This window comes from Cynoglossus semilaevis, chromosome 14, assembly GCF_000523025.1.
Source record: "Cynoglossus semilaevis isolate Cse_v1.0 chromosome 14, Cse_v1.0, whole genome shotgun sequence".
NCBI classification, from domain to species: Eukaryota; Metazoa; Chordata; class Actinopteri; order Pleuronectiformes; family Cynoglossidae; genus Cynoglossus; species Cynoglossus semilaevis.
In genome coordinates, this window is record NC_024320.1 from 8,213,912 (window position 1) to 8,228,773 (window position 14,862).

A 14,862-nucleotide genomic window follows, 5' to 3' on the forward strand; every position below is an offset into this window, starting at 1 on the left:
AAGAAAGATTTTTTTAAGTAAAAACAAATGTCCTGCAAAAACACTACAAGAAATTAAGCCATAGTACAATGACAAAAAAAAAAACAACAACAAAAAACAAACAAAAACAAAACAAAAAATAAAAAGTCAACATAAACAGTGAGATAAATAACAAATTAGTGTGGTACCTAAAAGTTAGAAATACATGTGATAAAATTAAACAAGGACATGCTAAAAACAACTAAATTTTAGCAGAAAGTAAGACAAAATAGAGTACAATAGAATAGTAATGCCTGGAGCATCTTAATTATAGCAAATATATATTATAAATGGCTACATGCTGGTCTTTAAATCAATAGTCAAGTTAATAGCCCAAATTTACAAGGTTTGGCTATAAACAATAATTTAAGCCAAGATATAACAAAATCTATGTTGGACTGTTCAAAAAATAATGAACGATTAAAATGATTAAAAAAAGAAGCATAGAATAAAAATTACATACATAAATCACATTAGGGTTCATCACGATTCATGCTTAAAATGATCCTTAAAAAGCATAAAAGAAGAAAAGAAGATATAGGAAAGCATTACGTAGCCAATGCCAGTACCTACTCATTGTAGCGGACTTTAAAGCCCCAAACTCGAATGCAAATTTAGATAGCAATTATTTTAACAACATAAAATATTTCTTGATGCGATGTGAATTTTTAAATGAACAGCAAAATTATTTAATTTTCTATACCCGTTTTCTAACATAGAAATAACTGCACCTAGATTTTACGGTGAATTTCAGTAAAATAGTCTCACATCAGAGAGATTAACACACCTTCAAAGCGCCATCTTGTGGCAGCCGCTGGATATGCATGGTTAATATATGTTTTTGAAATTACTCACTGAATGTATTTATCTAAAAATTTTCTGCTTAAAAATCAGTGTTTCAAAGTTTTCTTTATAGGAAATGAAGTAAATATTAAACCAACCGATTCTCATTACGAGGGTCTGTGAAAGCAACGCAACTTGGGTTCTCTGTTTCTGAACATTCTTCTTTTTAAGCACCGCCCTTAACCCTGAAGTGTGACGTAAAGGTATTAAGACTTCCGGGAAGTGTGAAACGTTTTACATAGGCGCACTGCTCATTAATCTTAAAGATTAAATCCCTTGGTTAAATTTATTTTATTTACATTTTTCATATTAAATGGCTTTTCCAGGATACGGAGGGGTGAGTACACTTTCATGTGTAACAGCGACAGCCACCAGCGGAAGTGTTAGCCCGACAACGATCTTCAGGATAGCTAGTTCAGATCGTACGTTTTCTTTCGCAGTTACAAGGCATTTAAACATGTTAAGTTTTCTACGCATTTTAATTGCGTTATTAATCGTATAATTTGTCCATGTAACGTCTCACAGAATTAAACATTGGTTCTTTAGCGGTCCACAATCTGAACACAGAGTTTAGCACACAGCTACCAACTGTCGTTATGGTAGAAAAAAAACATTTCAATGCTTTTAATACATCAAATTTGAAATAAAAAAGTTATTGAAAACAAGTCACAATGGACATTGGCCTTAACACGTACCAAAAATGTCTGTAAACGTTGAAAGCCGTTTAATTACACAGTTATCTACACCACCATTATCATAAGCCTGTCCTTTGCCCCAGGCACTCCTAGAGACCGTGATGCAATTTGATTGTTCAGTAGTTCCCCATTGGATTAGATACATTTACAGAGAAGGTGCTGCAGTCCACAATCTTGTAAGATGTTAGATGTTATTTTAGAGTAAATGTTACTTCAACAATAAGAGGTAGTTTATTTACAATCCTGTATACAGGAATCACCTTAAAGCTACAATAGTGAATATTTTCTTTTTATCCAGTACAAATTCTACAGAACCATTGAACATTGTTTAAATTCAACAAAGAGATGGCTCTTCTATAGCACTTGGAACAATGCTTCCTTTAGTGAAGTGATTACTGTTCGATCACTACAATAACGCCCTTCCAATCAGAAAACCCAAAAAGAGGATAATACGTATTAACATTAGTAAGCCACTAAAAAAAGGAGAAAATAAAAGTCAAGGTAGATTGAATTAATATTCAGCTGCTTCTCGCATGTTGTCTTTCTATAATGGTGATCAGATGCCAGGCATGCCACAACAAGGAATGCCTGGGGGACAAATGGGTGGGCACATACCATGCCCTATGGGTGGTGCACCACCCCATGGAGGGTACGGGGGAGGCTACCCAGGTGCCTATGGCGCTTCACCTGCTGCCAATGACCCGATGTGGGGTTACTTCACAGCAATAGCAGGCCAAGTAAGTGTGTGTGCTCTTGTGTGAACATTGCAATGTACTGGACCGACATTTAAATTCACTGAATCCTCCTCCTTAATGACTACAGCTGCATTGTTTTACCCTGAGGCTGTAACGTATAGCAGAAACTGAGACAACAACATACAGTGTCTTGTCAATCATTGTTTACTGCTGTTGACTGCTGGATTTCCTCTGACAACATTTATTGATGTTTCCAGATGTCTTATGAAAGACTACTTTAAATTCATGAGTGTGAGTGTGTTGGCAGATGTGTATTTAGAAACAACACACTTCAGAGAGGCACATGAGCTAATACCAATTTTTACTGTATGATGCTACACAGGATGGTGAGGTTGATGCTGATGAACTGCAGAGGTGTCTGACTCAGTCTGGTTTTTCTGGCAACTACACACGTATGTTTACCACTTATTAGACCTAAACAGTGGTCTTGACTGTTGACATTGGTGTTGACTAAATTCTATTTCATCCGTTTTTGTTTTTTTTACAGCTTTCAGTCTGGACACCTGCAGAATCATGATTGCAATGCTGGATGTATCCTTTTGTCCTTTAAGTCACAAGTGTCAACCCCAAGGCCTGTGGGCCTAATGCGGCCCAACACATCATTTTATACGGCCCACCAGGACTTCAATTGTGTATGGCTGTCTTAAGGTCTGTACTAATGTGTATTGCATAGGTTAAATGCAATGGTCAACCTATGACCATTCCACACAGAATGGTCATAGGTTGACCATTCTATGACCATTGCATAGAATGGTCAGCATATACTGCATTTTATTTTGAGACATATCCTACATTTTATGTGTGAAATTTCATTTTTATTTACTTATTTTTCTTGATGTTAAAATTTTGAATTTAATGTTTTTTATTTCGATGAGGAAAAAGTCTGCTGCAGTCAAATTCATATATCACTACTAGCCTGTTCTGGATTTTCTTAATCCTGCTCGCTCCCCAACTAAGTTTAATTTAATTTTGGCCCCTTGAGTGACTGAGTTTGACAACCCTGCTTCAGTCTAAAAATTAGACTTACCGGACTGAATTAACATGTATAATGATAAATACATTGAGTCTAAACATCATTGTAACAAGAGAGGATGAAGAAGTGATTAACCTTCCTGTCTACTGTCTACTATACAAGCCTGTGTTGTCACCCTGTGTTTCTTCATCTGGTTAGTCAACATTTGTTCCCAAATTAATGACCCCTTTATTTTCACTCTGCAGTCCTGTGACAGCGTGAATCTGTCAGCACCTCCTGCTGTTACATTTATCTATCCATAACAAATATGTAAACGAGAAGTGTGGCTTAGGCACTGTCTTGTTAACACACCCGGTGGCTCCAGATATATGACAAATCATTTTTCTTGACCTGGCGATCACTAGAGGGACTACACTGGCAAGATGGGCTTTAATGAGTTTAAGGAGCTGTTTGCAGCTCTGAACGGCTGGAAGCAGAACTTCATGATGTTTGATCATGACAGGAGTGGAACTGTTGAACCTCATGAGATGAATCAGGCTATCAATGCAATGGGTGAGTCTCCTATCAGTTAGTTAGTCACTTACAAAAAAACATCCTTTTTAATTATCATCTTAGCAGTTTAACAGTCTTACATTAAGCCTAATTCAATGATCATACCACAATGAGAAAATTGACAGTCAAAGGCACAGGTGACGTGTCAGTTTAAATGTATAAAATCTGATATTCTTAAAATGACAACATCTATTGTAGAACCTTTGTTGACCTTACCTTTGTTTTGGCTGTATAGTATGTTGTGAAGGCTTAAATGTACTTATACTGTATATTCATCTCTCTACTTTGTTAGGTTATCGTGTCAGCCCTAATGCTCTGAACATCATTATCAAGCGCTACAGCAAAGGAGGAAGAATCTGTTTTGACGACTATGTGGCCTGCTGCGTCAAATTGCGTAGTCTTACAGGTAACAACTAGAAAAGCAGAAAGGAGTATATGTGCTCAGTAAACCCACCAACCCAAAGCTGGCATGTGGTGACTATTTCCTCTTACTGTTGCAGACCATTTCAAGCGCAGAGACACGATGCAGCAGGGAACTGCAACCTTCCAGTATGATGATGTAAGAAGCACTTTCTTCTCATTCTAACTTACATTGTGTCAAAACCTGGAAAATGTCATTGTGCTCTACCAAACAAAATGTCACAAATGTACATGTAATCTAACATGGTGATCTTCTAGTTTCAATTTACTCATTCAGAGTAATACAGAGGCCTGTTTATTAGAACACATACAGGAATTAAAGAAAGACTCACATGAAGATGTTCTTTAACAGCTTTGAGGTTCTTTCTGTTAAAGTTTATATAGCAATCTATAGTTTGACATCTACTGCCACCTAGAGTATTTAGTTGTTTTGCCTTTCACTGTGGCATAGGCATACAAAGACATATTTGTAGTAAGTGCATAATAGTTTTCTGGTTTCTCACAGCATGTTACGCAAAGTTAAGTTGATCATTTGGGCTTAGGTATCAGATTGGAGGAGTTTAGTTGTTTTGTTTTGATGTGTATCGGGTCAATTCATCCCTAATCTAAACAGGGTAACAAAGATTTCTCCCACATTTAGAAATGTTTGTTTCAAATGTCCTTTCACATACTGTTCACATGCATTGAAGTCTCAGCATCCTGCTTCTTTTTTTAACTGTCCTATTATTGTCACACTTAGAAGTTGAACATTTGCTGGGGTCACTTTTGCTTTTAGCCACGTTGTGTTTCATTTGCTAACCTTCAGTTATTGCTGGTTTAACCTTTAGAGCCATTGCTGTTTTAACATTTACTGTTTTCCTCAGTTCATCCAGTGCGCAATGTCCATCTGAGCGACCTGCATCCCTCACACACCTCAAGACCACGGGATCAACCATCGAAAACATTTGGAAAAGCATGTGTAAAAGAAGGCCAGTAAGGACTGAGCTGCCACCATAGAGAAATATTCTATAATTCTTAACCTAGTATTAAGCCTTAGTCATGTATGTTAGTAGATTGTCAGATATGTCAGGTGTAGGGATAGGTATCCACAACAATGTGATATGCTTTACTTTAAATTTTTAAATTTTTATTTTCATTTTTACGTCAAAAATGAGGGAAGAATGGTCAGTCATCTGAGAAGTGATGGTCCTCCTGTCCTCTACTAACCACTGTTTGAAACACCTAATGTGCCATTATTATCTTTGAATGTTTAACCAAAAAATGTAATAATGTGATGTTAATGAAACATATTTAGTTACTGTGATACTTCTGTACTTTTACATGTTACACTGTACTGTCCTTAAGGCAGTGCTTGTGTTTCTGATTGCACTCTAGACCCATATATGGTATGCAATATATTACATGGGCCCTGGTATGATTGAATTACCAACTGATTTGGTTTTGACTCACCTGACCACAGGAGGCAGAGGTGGACGAGCATTGTTTTTGTCCTTTTGAGCTAAAAAAAACAAAACAAAACACATTTGTTATTTGCGATTCCTAACATCCAAGAGATTCCCAAACCTAACAGTCCATTTAGAAGCTACTGAAGAATTTGCTAAATGATCTTTGTACCAGGAACAATTAATGTGTCCAATTGGCAAAAGTTGTGGACTTCCAAGCATATCTGGATATTCCCCAGGTGGTTTGTGATATGACACTGTCACATACTGTCAATGATAGCAACAATGTCACGATCCAGCAATTCTGTTATAATTAATATTGCAAGGAATCCATTAAATCTGTGTCACTGAAGACATTCAGGATGTGTTGACTACACTGAAACTTAAACAATCCCTTCAATTGTGTTATTCTGTTCATATTTCTACTTTGTGTTTTAACTAGTAACACAGCCAGTCTTGTCATACCTCTTTTTAACGTAAACAATCACATTGTTACTCATAATAAACAATTTATATCTACTCTGAATTCTGTTTATTGTTTTTTACAACAGCATGTCTCCTGTCTGCACTTCCCAGTCTATTTACACAACACAATCACTTCCTGTAAACAAAATCATTCAAGTAAGCTGTTAGGTGTTGCATTATATAAAATACAGTGGCAAACATTTCCCAAAGCAAGAAATGTGTGTACCACACATGATTTTTAATAAAAAGGACACTTGCAACTAACTGAACAGAGTTAAAAAAACAAACAAAACAAGATCAAGTCTTGGAGTAGTTTCCTCAACTGATTACAGTGGTTCCTGGTTGTAGAACGTTCTCGACCTACGGCATTTTCCTGAGAAAAAAAAGAACTATATTGATCCCATATTTGGGATATTCCTGTGTTAACAGCAGATATTCTGTTACATGCAGGTGTGCTAATTACTGCACTAGGACAACAAGGCGTTCTTGTTGATGGAACAAGAAAGTCTTATTCCACCAGTTAAAGGTTCTTGTTGATGGAACAAGAAAGTCTTGTTCCATCAGTCTGACTTACAACGTTTAAACTTGTCAACTAGTTTGCAGGGGAACGAGTTGGAGTGGAGAAGATGACGTCGTCAAGCCACACACTACATAGAAGACAGCTATGTATACAAATCTACGGTTGTACACCATACACTGGACTGGGCTATGTTTTTCTTTCATTTTATTTTATTCAAATAAATAATTAAAAAAAAACAAGACAAGAATCATCCGTGGTGATGATTGATCTCTTTTTTTATACATATTAGCGTTTAAATGTTGTGTTTTTAAAAAATGAAGTAAAATTTAAAACCAACCGATTCTCATTACGAGGTTCTGTGAAAGCAACGCAACTCGGGTTCCCTTTTTTCCCCTGAACATTCTTCTTTTCAATCGTTATCAGCACCGCCCTTACAGTAGCTCCACCTCGAAGGCATAAAGGTAAGTACAGGTATTCAGACTTCCGGGAGGTGCAACACATTTTACATCGGTTCACGGTTCATTAATCTGGAAGATTAAGTCCCTCGGTTAATGTATTTTATTTTAAATATTCCTACTAAATGGCTTCTACAGGATACGGAGGGGTGAGTACAGTTACATGTTAAGGCTGCTACTCATTTTAATTGCGTAATTAATCGTATTATTTGTTCATTGTTTGTCTCACAGAATTAAACATTTGTTCTTTAGCGGTCCACAAATGGATAACAGAGTTTAGCAGATTCACCGTAGCTACCAACCGTCGTTTTGGTAGAAAAAAAGAAAAAAAACATATCAATGGTTTTAATACATCAATATTTGTGATAAATTGTAAAACAATACAGTCACAATAGGCATTGGCCTTTAAACGCAACAAAAATGTCTGTAAACGTTGAAAGCATTACCATCATTACAAAATTAAAAAAATATAGGATTTAACCAACATGTTGCAATAATGTTAATATGGTTCTTATTCAATAATTTAAATTGTTTTTGTAAAAACATGAAAATATATGCATATACTTTTCAAATATGATCGAGGGCATTTATCAAGAACCCTATCCTTTTGAATGAAAGTAAATGAAAGTAAACTATTCCGTCTTTAATTTATACCTATCCTGCTTCTAAGTATCTTTACTGCTGACAGCACTTTAAAGGGGGATTAAAGGTTTTTTTCTGAGTTTGTGAATACATATGTAGTTCTGTTTTAGTACTATCTATTTAATGACACACCACGACTATCATTATTCTGTCTTTTGGACCAGACACACACAGGTGCCAATGACCCGATGTGGGGTTACTTCACAGCAATAGCAGGCCAAGTAAGTGTGTGTGCTCTTGTGTGAACATTGCAATGTACTGGACCGACATTTAAATTCACTGAATCCTCCTCCTTAATGACTACAGCTGCATTGTTTTACCCTGAGGCTGTAACGTATAGCAGAAACTGAGACAACAACATACAGTGTCTTGTCAATCATTGTTTACTGCTGTTGACTGCTGGATTTCCTCTGACAACATTTATTGATGTTTCCAGATGTCTTATGAAAGACTACTTTAAATTCATGAGTGTGAGTGTGTTGGCAGATGTGTATTTAGAAACAACACACTTCAGAGAGGCACATGAGCTAATACCAATTTTTACTGTATGATGCTACACAGGATGGTGAGGTTGATGCTGATGAACTGCAGAGGTGTCTGACTCAGTCTGGTTTTTCTGGCAACTACACACGTATGTTTACCACTTATTAGACCTAAACAGTGGTCTTAAGCAATAAGTGTTGACATTGGTGTTGACTAAATTCTATTTCATCTGGGGTTTTTTGTTGGTTTTTTTTTTTACAGCTTTCAATCTGGACACCTGCAGAATCATGATTGCGATGCTGGATGTATCCTTTTGTCCTTTAAGTCGTAAGTGTCAAACCCAAGGTGTGATGGGCCGAATGCGGCCCATCACATCGTTTTACAATATATGGCCCACCAGGACATCAATTGTGTATGGCTGTTTGAAGGTCTGTACTAATGTCTAATGAATAGGTTAAATGCAATGGTGAAATTCTGTCTGTGTAAAATATGTGTGGCCAGTAATTCAAAATTTTACTTTTCTAATTCCGAATGTAATCAAATATACAATCAATATATACTGCATTTTATTTTGAGACATATTCTACTTTTTATGTGTAAATATATACTTATTTTGCTTGATGTTAATATTTTGAATTTAATGTTTTCTATTTCAATGAGGAAAAAGTCTGCTGCAGTCTGTTCCAACTCTTCATTGCCAGCTAAAGCATAATCACTACTAGCCTTTTCTGGATTTTGTTGTCACCCTGTGTTTCTTCATCTGGTTAGTCAACATTTGTTCCCAAATTAATGACCCCTTTATTTTCACTCTGCAGTCCTGTGACAGCGTGAATCTGTCAGCACCTCCTGCTGTTACATTTATCTATCCATAACAAATATGTAAACGAGAAGTGTGGCTTAGGCACTGTCTTGTTAACACACCCGGTGGCTCCAGATATATGACAAATCATTTTTCTTGACCTGGCGATCACTAGAGGGACTACACTGGCAAGATGGGCTTTAATGAGTTTAAGGAGCTGTTTGCAGCTCTGAACGGCTGGAAGCAGAACTTCATGATGTTTGATCATGACAGGAGTGGAACTGTTGAACCTCATGAGATGAATCAGGCTATCAATGCAATGGGTGAGTCTCCTATCAGTTAAGGAATGTCAGATATGAAACTTTCCTGATAAAGTATCTACAGTTACAAAAAAAACAACATATGTTTAATGATCATGGTAGCAGTTTAACAGTCTTAGTTTAAGCCTAATTCAAACCCTTGATCATCCCACAATGAGGAAATTCACATTCAAAGTCTTAGCAACTCATACAGGCTGCCTGGGGAGGCACAATTAAGCATGTGGGTTTTTCTTTAGGGATAAAACCTAGAACCTGAATAAGACAGACATGACACAGCTAGAGCCATATTTTTTAAATGACAATTTTGTGGCCTCAGATATTCTGATTAATCATGCTTATAATTATCAATAATAGTAAACTATTATTTAATTCATGAATTCTCATGATGGATTTATGTGTTCCACAACTTGTATTTTTGAGCAATCCAATTAGCAGAATTATTCTGGAAAACTGTCAACAAAATTATACAAAAGTAAACTAAAATCCTACCAAAAATATATAACAACTATGTACTCAGTGGTTTGTAGTTTTGTCATGAGTTGCTCAGTCTACCGTCCCTTTAAATATGGTATTTAAGAATTTCCAAATTGAGATTCATGTCAGAAGTCTTGGTTGATGTAGCTGGTGCTAAAAAAATGTCATAGCTGCACAGGTGACGTGTCAGTTTAAATGTATAAAATCTGATATTCTTAAAATGACAACATCTATTGTAGAACCTTTGTTGACCTTACCTTTGTTTTGGCTGTATAGTATGTTGTGAAGGCTTAAATGTACTTATACTGTATATTCATCTCTCTACTTTGTTAGGTTATCGTGTCAGCCCTAATGCTCTGAACATCATTATCAAGCGCTACAGCAAAGGAGGAAGAATCTGTTTTGACGACTATGTGGCCTGCTGCGTCAAATTGCGTAGTCTTACAGGTAACAACTAGAAAAGCAGAAAGGAGTATATGTGCTCAGTAAACCCACCAACCCAAAGCTGGCATGTGGTGACTATTTCCTCTTACTGTTGCAGACCATTTCAAGCGCAGAGACACGATGCAGCAGGGAACTGCAACCTTCCAGTATGATGATGTAAGAAGCACTTTCTTCTCATTCTAACTTACATTGTGTCAAAACCTGGAAAATGTCATTGTGCTCTACCAAACAAAATGTCACAAATGTACATGTAATCTAACATGGTGATCTTCTAGTTTCAATTTACTCATTCAGAGTAATACAGAGGCCTGTTTATTAGAACACATACAGGAATTAAAGAAAGACTCACATGAAGATGTTCTTTAACAGCTTTGAGGTTCTTTCTGTTAAAGTTTATATAGCAATCTATAGTTTGACATCTACTGCCACCTAGAGTATTTAGTTGTTTTGCCTTTCACTGTGGCATAGGCATACAAAGACATATTTGTAGTAAGTGCATAATAGTTTTCTGGTTTCTCACAGCATGTTACGCAAAGTTAAGTTGATCATTTGGGCTTAGGTATCAGATTGGAGGAGTTTAGTTGTTTTGTTTTGATGTGTATCGGGTCAATTCATCCCTAATCTAAACAGGGTAACAAAGATTTCTCCCACATTTAGAAATGTTTGTTTCAAATGTCCTTTCACATACTGTTCACATGCATTGAAGTCTCAGCATCCTGCTTCTTTTTTTAACTGTCCTATTATTGTCACACTTAGAAGTTGAACATTTGCTGGGGTCACTTTTGCTTTTAGCCACGTTGTGTTTCATTTGCTAACCTTCAGTTATTGCTGGTTTAACCTTTAGAGCCATTGCTGTTTTAACATTTACTGTTTTCCTCAGTTCATCCAGTGCGCAATGTCCATCTGAGCGACCTGCATCCCTCACACACCTCAAGACCACGGGACCAACCATCGAAAACATTTGGAAAAGCATGTGTAAAAGAAGGCCAGTAAGGACTGAGCTGCCACCATAGAGAAATATTCTATAATTCTTAACCTAGTATTAAGCCTTAGTCATGTATGTTAGTAGATTGTCAGATATGTCAGGTGTAGGGATAGGTATCCACAACAATGTGATATGCTTTACTTTAAATTTTTAAATTTTTATTTTCATTTTTACGTCAAAAATGAGGGAAGAATGGTCAGTCATCTGAGAAGTGATGGTCCTCCTGTCCTCTACTAACCACTGTTTGAAACACCTAATGTGCCATTATTATCTTTGAATGTTTAACCAAAAAATGTAATAATGTGATGTTAATGAAACATATTTAGTTACTGTGATACTTCTGTACTTTTACATGTTACACTGTACTGTCCTTAAGGCAGTGCTTGTGTTTCTGATTGCACTCTAGACCCATATATGGTATGCAATATATTACATGGGCCCTGGTATGATTGAATTACCAACTGATTTGGTTTTGACTCACCTGACCACAGGAGGCAGAGGTGGACGAGCATTGTTTTTGTCCTTTTGAGCTAAAAAAAACAAAACAAAACACATTTGTTATTTGCGATTCCTAACATCCAAGAGATTCCCAAACCTAACAGTCCATTTAGAAGCTACTGAAGAATTTGCTAAATGATCTTTGTACCAGGAACAAATATGAAAACACATACAGTACTTGCTGGTACTAATTATTGCAGTAGATACAAGCGGTTAATTTAGTTACTGACACATTTTCAGACAGCTTGCTGTAATATCAGTGGGTGTGATGCACCATGCACCGATGGCTTTCACACAAAAGCTTATAAAGACGAAGGAAATAAACACAGGGCGTTCATTTTTGTCTTTTTATTTCAATGATACTTGTAAGTTTCGAGGATAATAAAGAGTGCAACCAATAAATATCATGTTTACAGAATACTCTGGACTTCTTTTTTTTCTTTTGTTCAGCATCAAAAAGTTCCAGTCAAGGCAGTGTGGGGATTACAATGGATTCTGGAACTGTTGTCTGTAGTGACATACAAAATCCAAAATATACATGCAGCTACTCAAAGTTCTGGATTCTAAGAATTTTAGGCTTTATATTAAAGGTCCAACGTTGCAAAATTGGCCCAGTGGTGGGCCACACAAACTGAACGAATAACATAAGGCAATGATAAAGAGGAGGGAAGTATGTCAGGAAATCAGACTGTGGGCTGCATCTTTAGTTGCCTGCATTATCTGCAATATCTTGGCAAACAGAAGCAGCCCGTCTTCTGACCTTTTGTTGGTCCAATGTTGACCAGTGTCTATAGATTTGGTTTTTAGAATATGGGCTACACACTGCAGACAAACTCATCTGGGCTATAAGAGGACTGTAGGGGGTTTAGGTGTGCTCAGTGCTCCATATGGGCCAGGTGAAAGTGTGTTGTGAGGCTAGTCTCTGGGCTGTACTTGATGTGCTATATCTGACCATCATTATTGCTCTCTAAGGCTGACTCACGTTGACCTATTGCTGCAGCCTCTTTCTGGGTTAATGATAGCAGGCCTTGATGTGGGTTGTGTAAATGCGTCCTATACCATTTCCATGCTAATCATACACACCGGCCTCTTATTAGCATACAACAGCTGCTGTTGAAAAAGTAAATTAGAGGAGTTTCAAGTAGTTATATCCCCCTCAAGAGGGCAGTAGAGTCAGAGTGGAGCTGTGTCCCAGTTCAGTGTGTGCAGCCCACATGGTTGATAAAGGACTAAAGTATGTGTACAACATGTGAGCCTATGTAGACTTTTGAAGTCTATTGAGGCTAGAACAAGCAGACAAAATGATAGTGTACTGAAATGTGGTCTACAAAGACTAGGCTACAAAAATTGTTGTCTACATTTTACAGAAGACATAACTTGATCAGATGGTCCAGACTGTCTGTCCAAACAAGGAGGCTGCAGCCATCATTTTTATTGTAAATAACAAATGGGGGTCAATAAAGACTGTGCCACACTGGCTGCTGCCTACTGTATGTAGTCTCCTGAGGCTAGAATCTACAGTCTACATTCTATGTTGTCTGTACATGTTGGTAAAATGTAGGGATGTCCGATACCAACTTTCTGCCAATAACTGATATTGTCCAAACCAGGGGTGCCCAAAAGGTAGATCGGGATCTACCAGTAGATCTCAAAGGGAGTGCTGGTAGATCCTGAGCAATTACATTTAAAGAAACAAACAAAAAAAAAAAACAAAAAAAAAAAAAAGAAAGAAAAATGATAGATGTAATTCTATTTTAAGATGTTAATCACTAGGGCTAAAGTAAGGACCATAGAAATACTGAGTCAGACAGTATTGTGCCATAAAACTACAACCATTTAATCAAAGTAGTAAATATATATTTATAGTTTTTAATGTAGGTAGATCACCCCACCCCGGTCATTTGAAAAGTAGCTCCCAAGCCAAAAAAGTGTGGACATCGTTGGTCCTATTCTGATATCAGTCGATAGCGATATACAGTATGCCACTCCTTGGCCCCAAAACTGTGGTAAACGTCTCAGGACTCTACAAGGAGTTCCAGCACTCCATTGCATTATCGGGTTTTCATTATCAGAGGAAAAACCAATAACGATTCTTACAGATATGAAATAATTATGCTAAAATCGGTGTGATAATATCGGTCGGCCAATATAATCGGACATCCCTTGTAAAATGTCACTGCTGTAGATAAAATGAAATTCCTATTGTTGTCTATCACTAAATCTGACCAACGCTGCAAAGTGAGTTTTCTTTCTTTGAGGAAAATTGACATGAAATTGTCATGAAATTGACAAATGACAAATGCAACCTATGTTGGCTACAGACCATGAATTGGGACACAGCTTATGAGTTTATGTGTGCGAGAGGAACATGCAACCCAAAGTGAGACCGAAAAAAAAGTCATGCATTTCCCCTTGAGGAAGTAAACCAGGTGCTGTGTGTTACTGGCAGTGTCCTATTCCAGATATGTACAGAGTAAAAATCCCAAAAGAAAAAAAGAAGTATGTACACAGTAGATGAGGGAAGATACAAGTGTGTTGTATAAATAACTCTGTAAAAATGTTTGCAACACATCCTTCAGGAAAAGGAGGACAGGGCTTGATAGTGTCACCAGAAGAAATGGAAGAATGGTGAGAGTTTTTCCGTTGCATATTCAGTCTCTTTCTTAGACCCTGAGTCAAACTTGTAAGAAAACCTTCAGTCAGTGTCCAGAGGCCAGAAGAAAAGGGTGCAAATGGCGCTACTTCCCCTGAAGCCCTGGGTCAGAAACTGGCCTGTGAAGTCCCAACAGCCCGGAGCTGCTGCTGCTGCTGCTGCTGCTGCTGCTGGGGACGTCAGGTAAAGAGCCCAGTCGACCTGAGGGGAAGCTGGCCGTCACCTCCTGATGGCGTTGTTGTCGAGAGTTCACGTCATTTTGTCTGTGTCTCTGCTTTGTGTTTGTGTCTCTGTCCAGAAGTTCAGCCAAGTCCCCATCTGGGGCGGCCTCTGTGTGGAGGAGGGTTGGAGGAGGGGACGTGTCTTTGGATTTGCTTTCAGTATCAGGCCTCTGTGTGAGGGCGAAAACAACAACAACAAAAACAT

The 14,862-nt window shown here is 37.4% G+C and overlaps 3 protein-coding genes and 1 long non-coding RNA gene across 5 annotated transcripts in view; 3 read left to right on the top strand and 1 right to left on the bottom strand.

Moving 5' to 3' along the window:
* Positions 1 to 1,036: 1,036 nt before the first annotated feature.
* Positions 1,037 to 6,218, top strand: LOC103389441 (sorcin-like). Its single transcript, XM_008324849.3, has 8 exons — positions 1,037 to 1,198; positions 2,117 to 2,293; positions 2,634 to 2,703; positions 2,799 to 2,842; positions 3,689 to 3,836; positions 4,129 to 4,242; positions 4,337 to 4,395; positions 5,120 to 6,218. The coding sequence occupies exons 1-8, from the start codon at positions 1,175 to 1,177 to the stop codon at positions 5,144 to 5,146; spliced, it is 663 nt and encodes a 220-aa protein (XP_008323071.1). The 5' UTR covers positions 1,037 to 1,174; the 3' UTR covers positions 5,147 to 6,218.
* Positions 2,851 to 3,286, top strand: LOC112488042 (uncharacterized). Its single transcript, XR_003051719.1, has 2 exons — positions 2,851 to 2,984; positions 3,034 to 3,286. It is a non-coding gene; the product is annotated as an uncharacterized LOC112488042 (long non-coding RNA).
* A 1,013-nt stretch (positions 6,219 to 7,231) lies between the features above and the next one.
* On the top strand, positions 7,232 to 12,203 carry LOC103389442 (grancalcin-like). The gene is made up of 8 exons (XM_017039076.2): positions 7,232 to 7,287; positions 7,945 to 8,001; positions 8,342 to 8,411; positions 8,525 to 8,568; positions 9,238 to 9,385; positions 10,190 to 10,303; positions 10,398 to 10,456; positions 11,181 to 12,203. The coding sequence occupies exons 1-8, from the start codon at positions 7,264 to 7,266 to the stop codon at positions 11,205 to 11,207; spliced, it is 543 nt and encodes a 180-aa protein (XP_016894565.1). The 5' UTR covers positions 7,232 to 7,263; the 3' UTR covers positions 11,208 to 12,203.
* Positions 12,204 to 14,021: 1,818 nt separating this feature from the next.
* LOC103389440 (potassium voltage-gated channel subfamily H member 7-like) overlaps positions 14,022 to 14,862 on the bottom strand; it is a 71,611-nt gene continuing 70,770 nt past the window's right edge. For both annotated transcript variants that reach the window (XM_017038958.2, XM_025062245.1), the window contains one exon: positions 14,022 to 14,827. In XM_017038958.2, the coding sequence (XP_016894447.1) occupies positions 14,522 to 14,827 (306 nt within the window). In that variant the 3' untranslated portion in view covers positions 14,022 to 14,521. The remainder of the gene's footprint in view (positions 14,828 to 14,862) is intronic.

What these genes read in the sequence shown, in the direction of transcription:
- LOC103389441 (XM_008324849.3), top strand. Translation starts at nt 1,175, where the DNA reads ATGGCTTTTCCAGGATACGGAGGG. An exon ending in TCACAGCAATAGCAGGCCAA is followed by an intron (nt 2,294 to 2,633) that starts GTAAGTGTGTGT and finishes GATGCTACACAG; the next exon opens with GATGGTGAGGTTGATGCTGA. An exon ending in CAACCTTCCAGTATGATGAT is followed by an intron (nt 4,396 to 5,119) that starts GTAAGAAGCACT and finishes TGTTTTCCTCAG; the next exon opens with TTCATCCAGTGCGCAATGTC.
- LOC103389442 (XM_017039076.2), top strand. Translation starts at nt 7,264, where the DNA reads ATGGCTTCTACAGGATACGGAGGG. An exon ending in TTTTTCTGGCAACTACACAC is followed by an intron (nt 8,412 to 8,524) that starts GTATGTTTACCA and finishes TTTTTTTTACAG; the next exon opens with CTTTCAATCTGGACACCTGC. An exon ending in CAAATTGCGTAGTCTTACAG is followed by an intron (nt 10,304 to 10,397) that starts GTAACAACTAGA and finishes TTACTGTTGCAG; the next exon opens with ACCATTTCAAGCGCAGAGAC.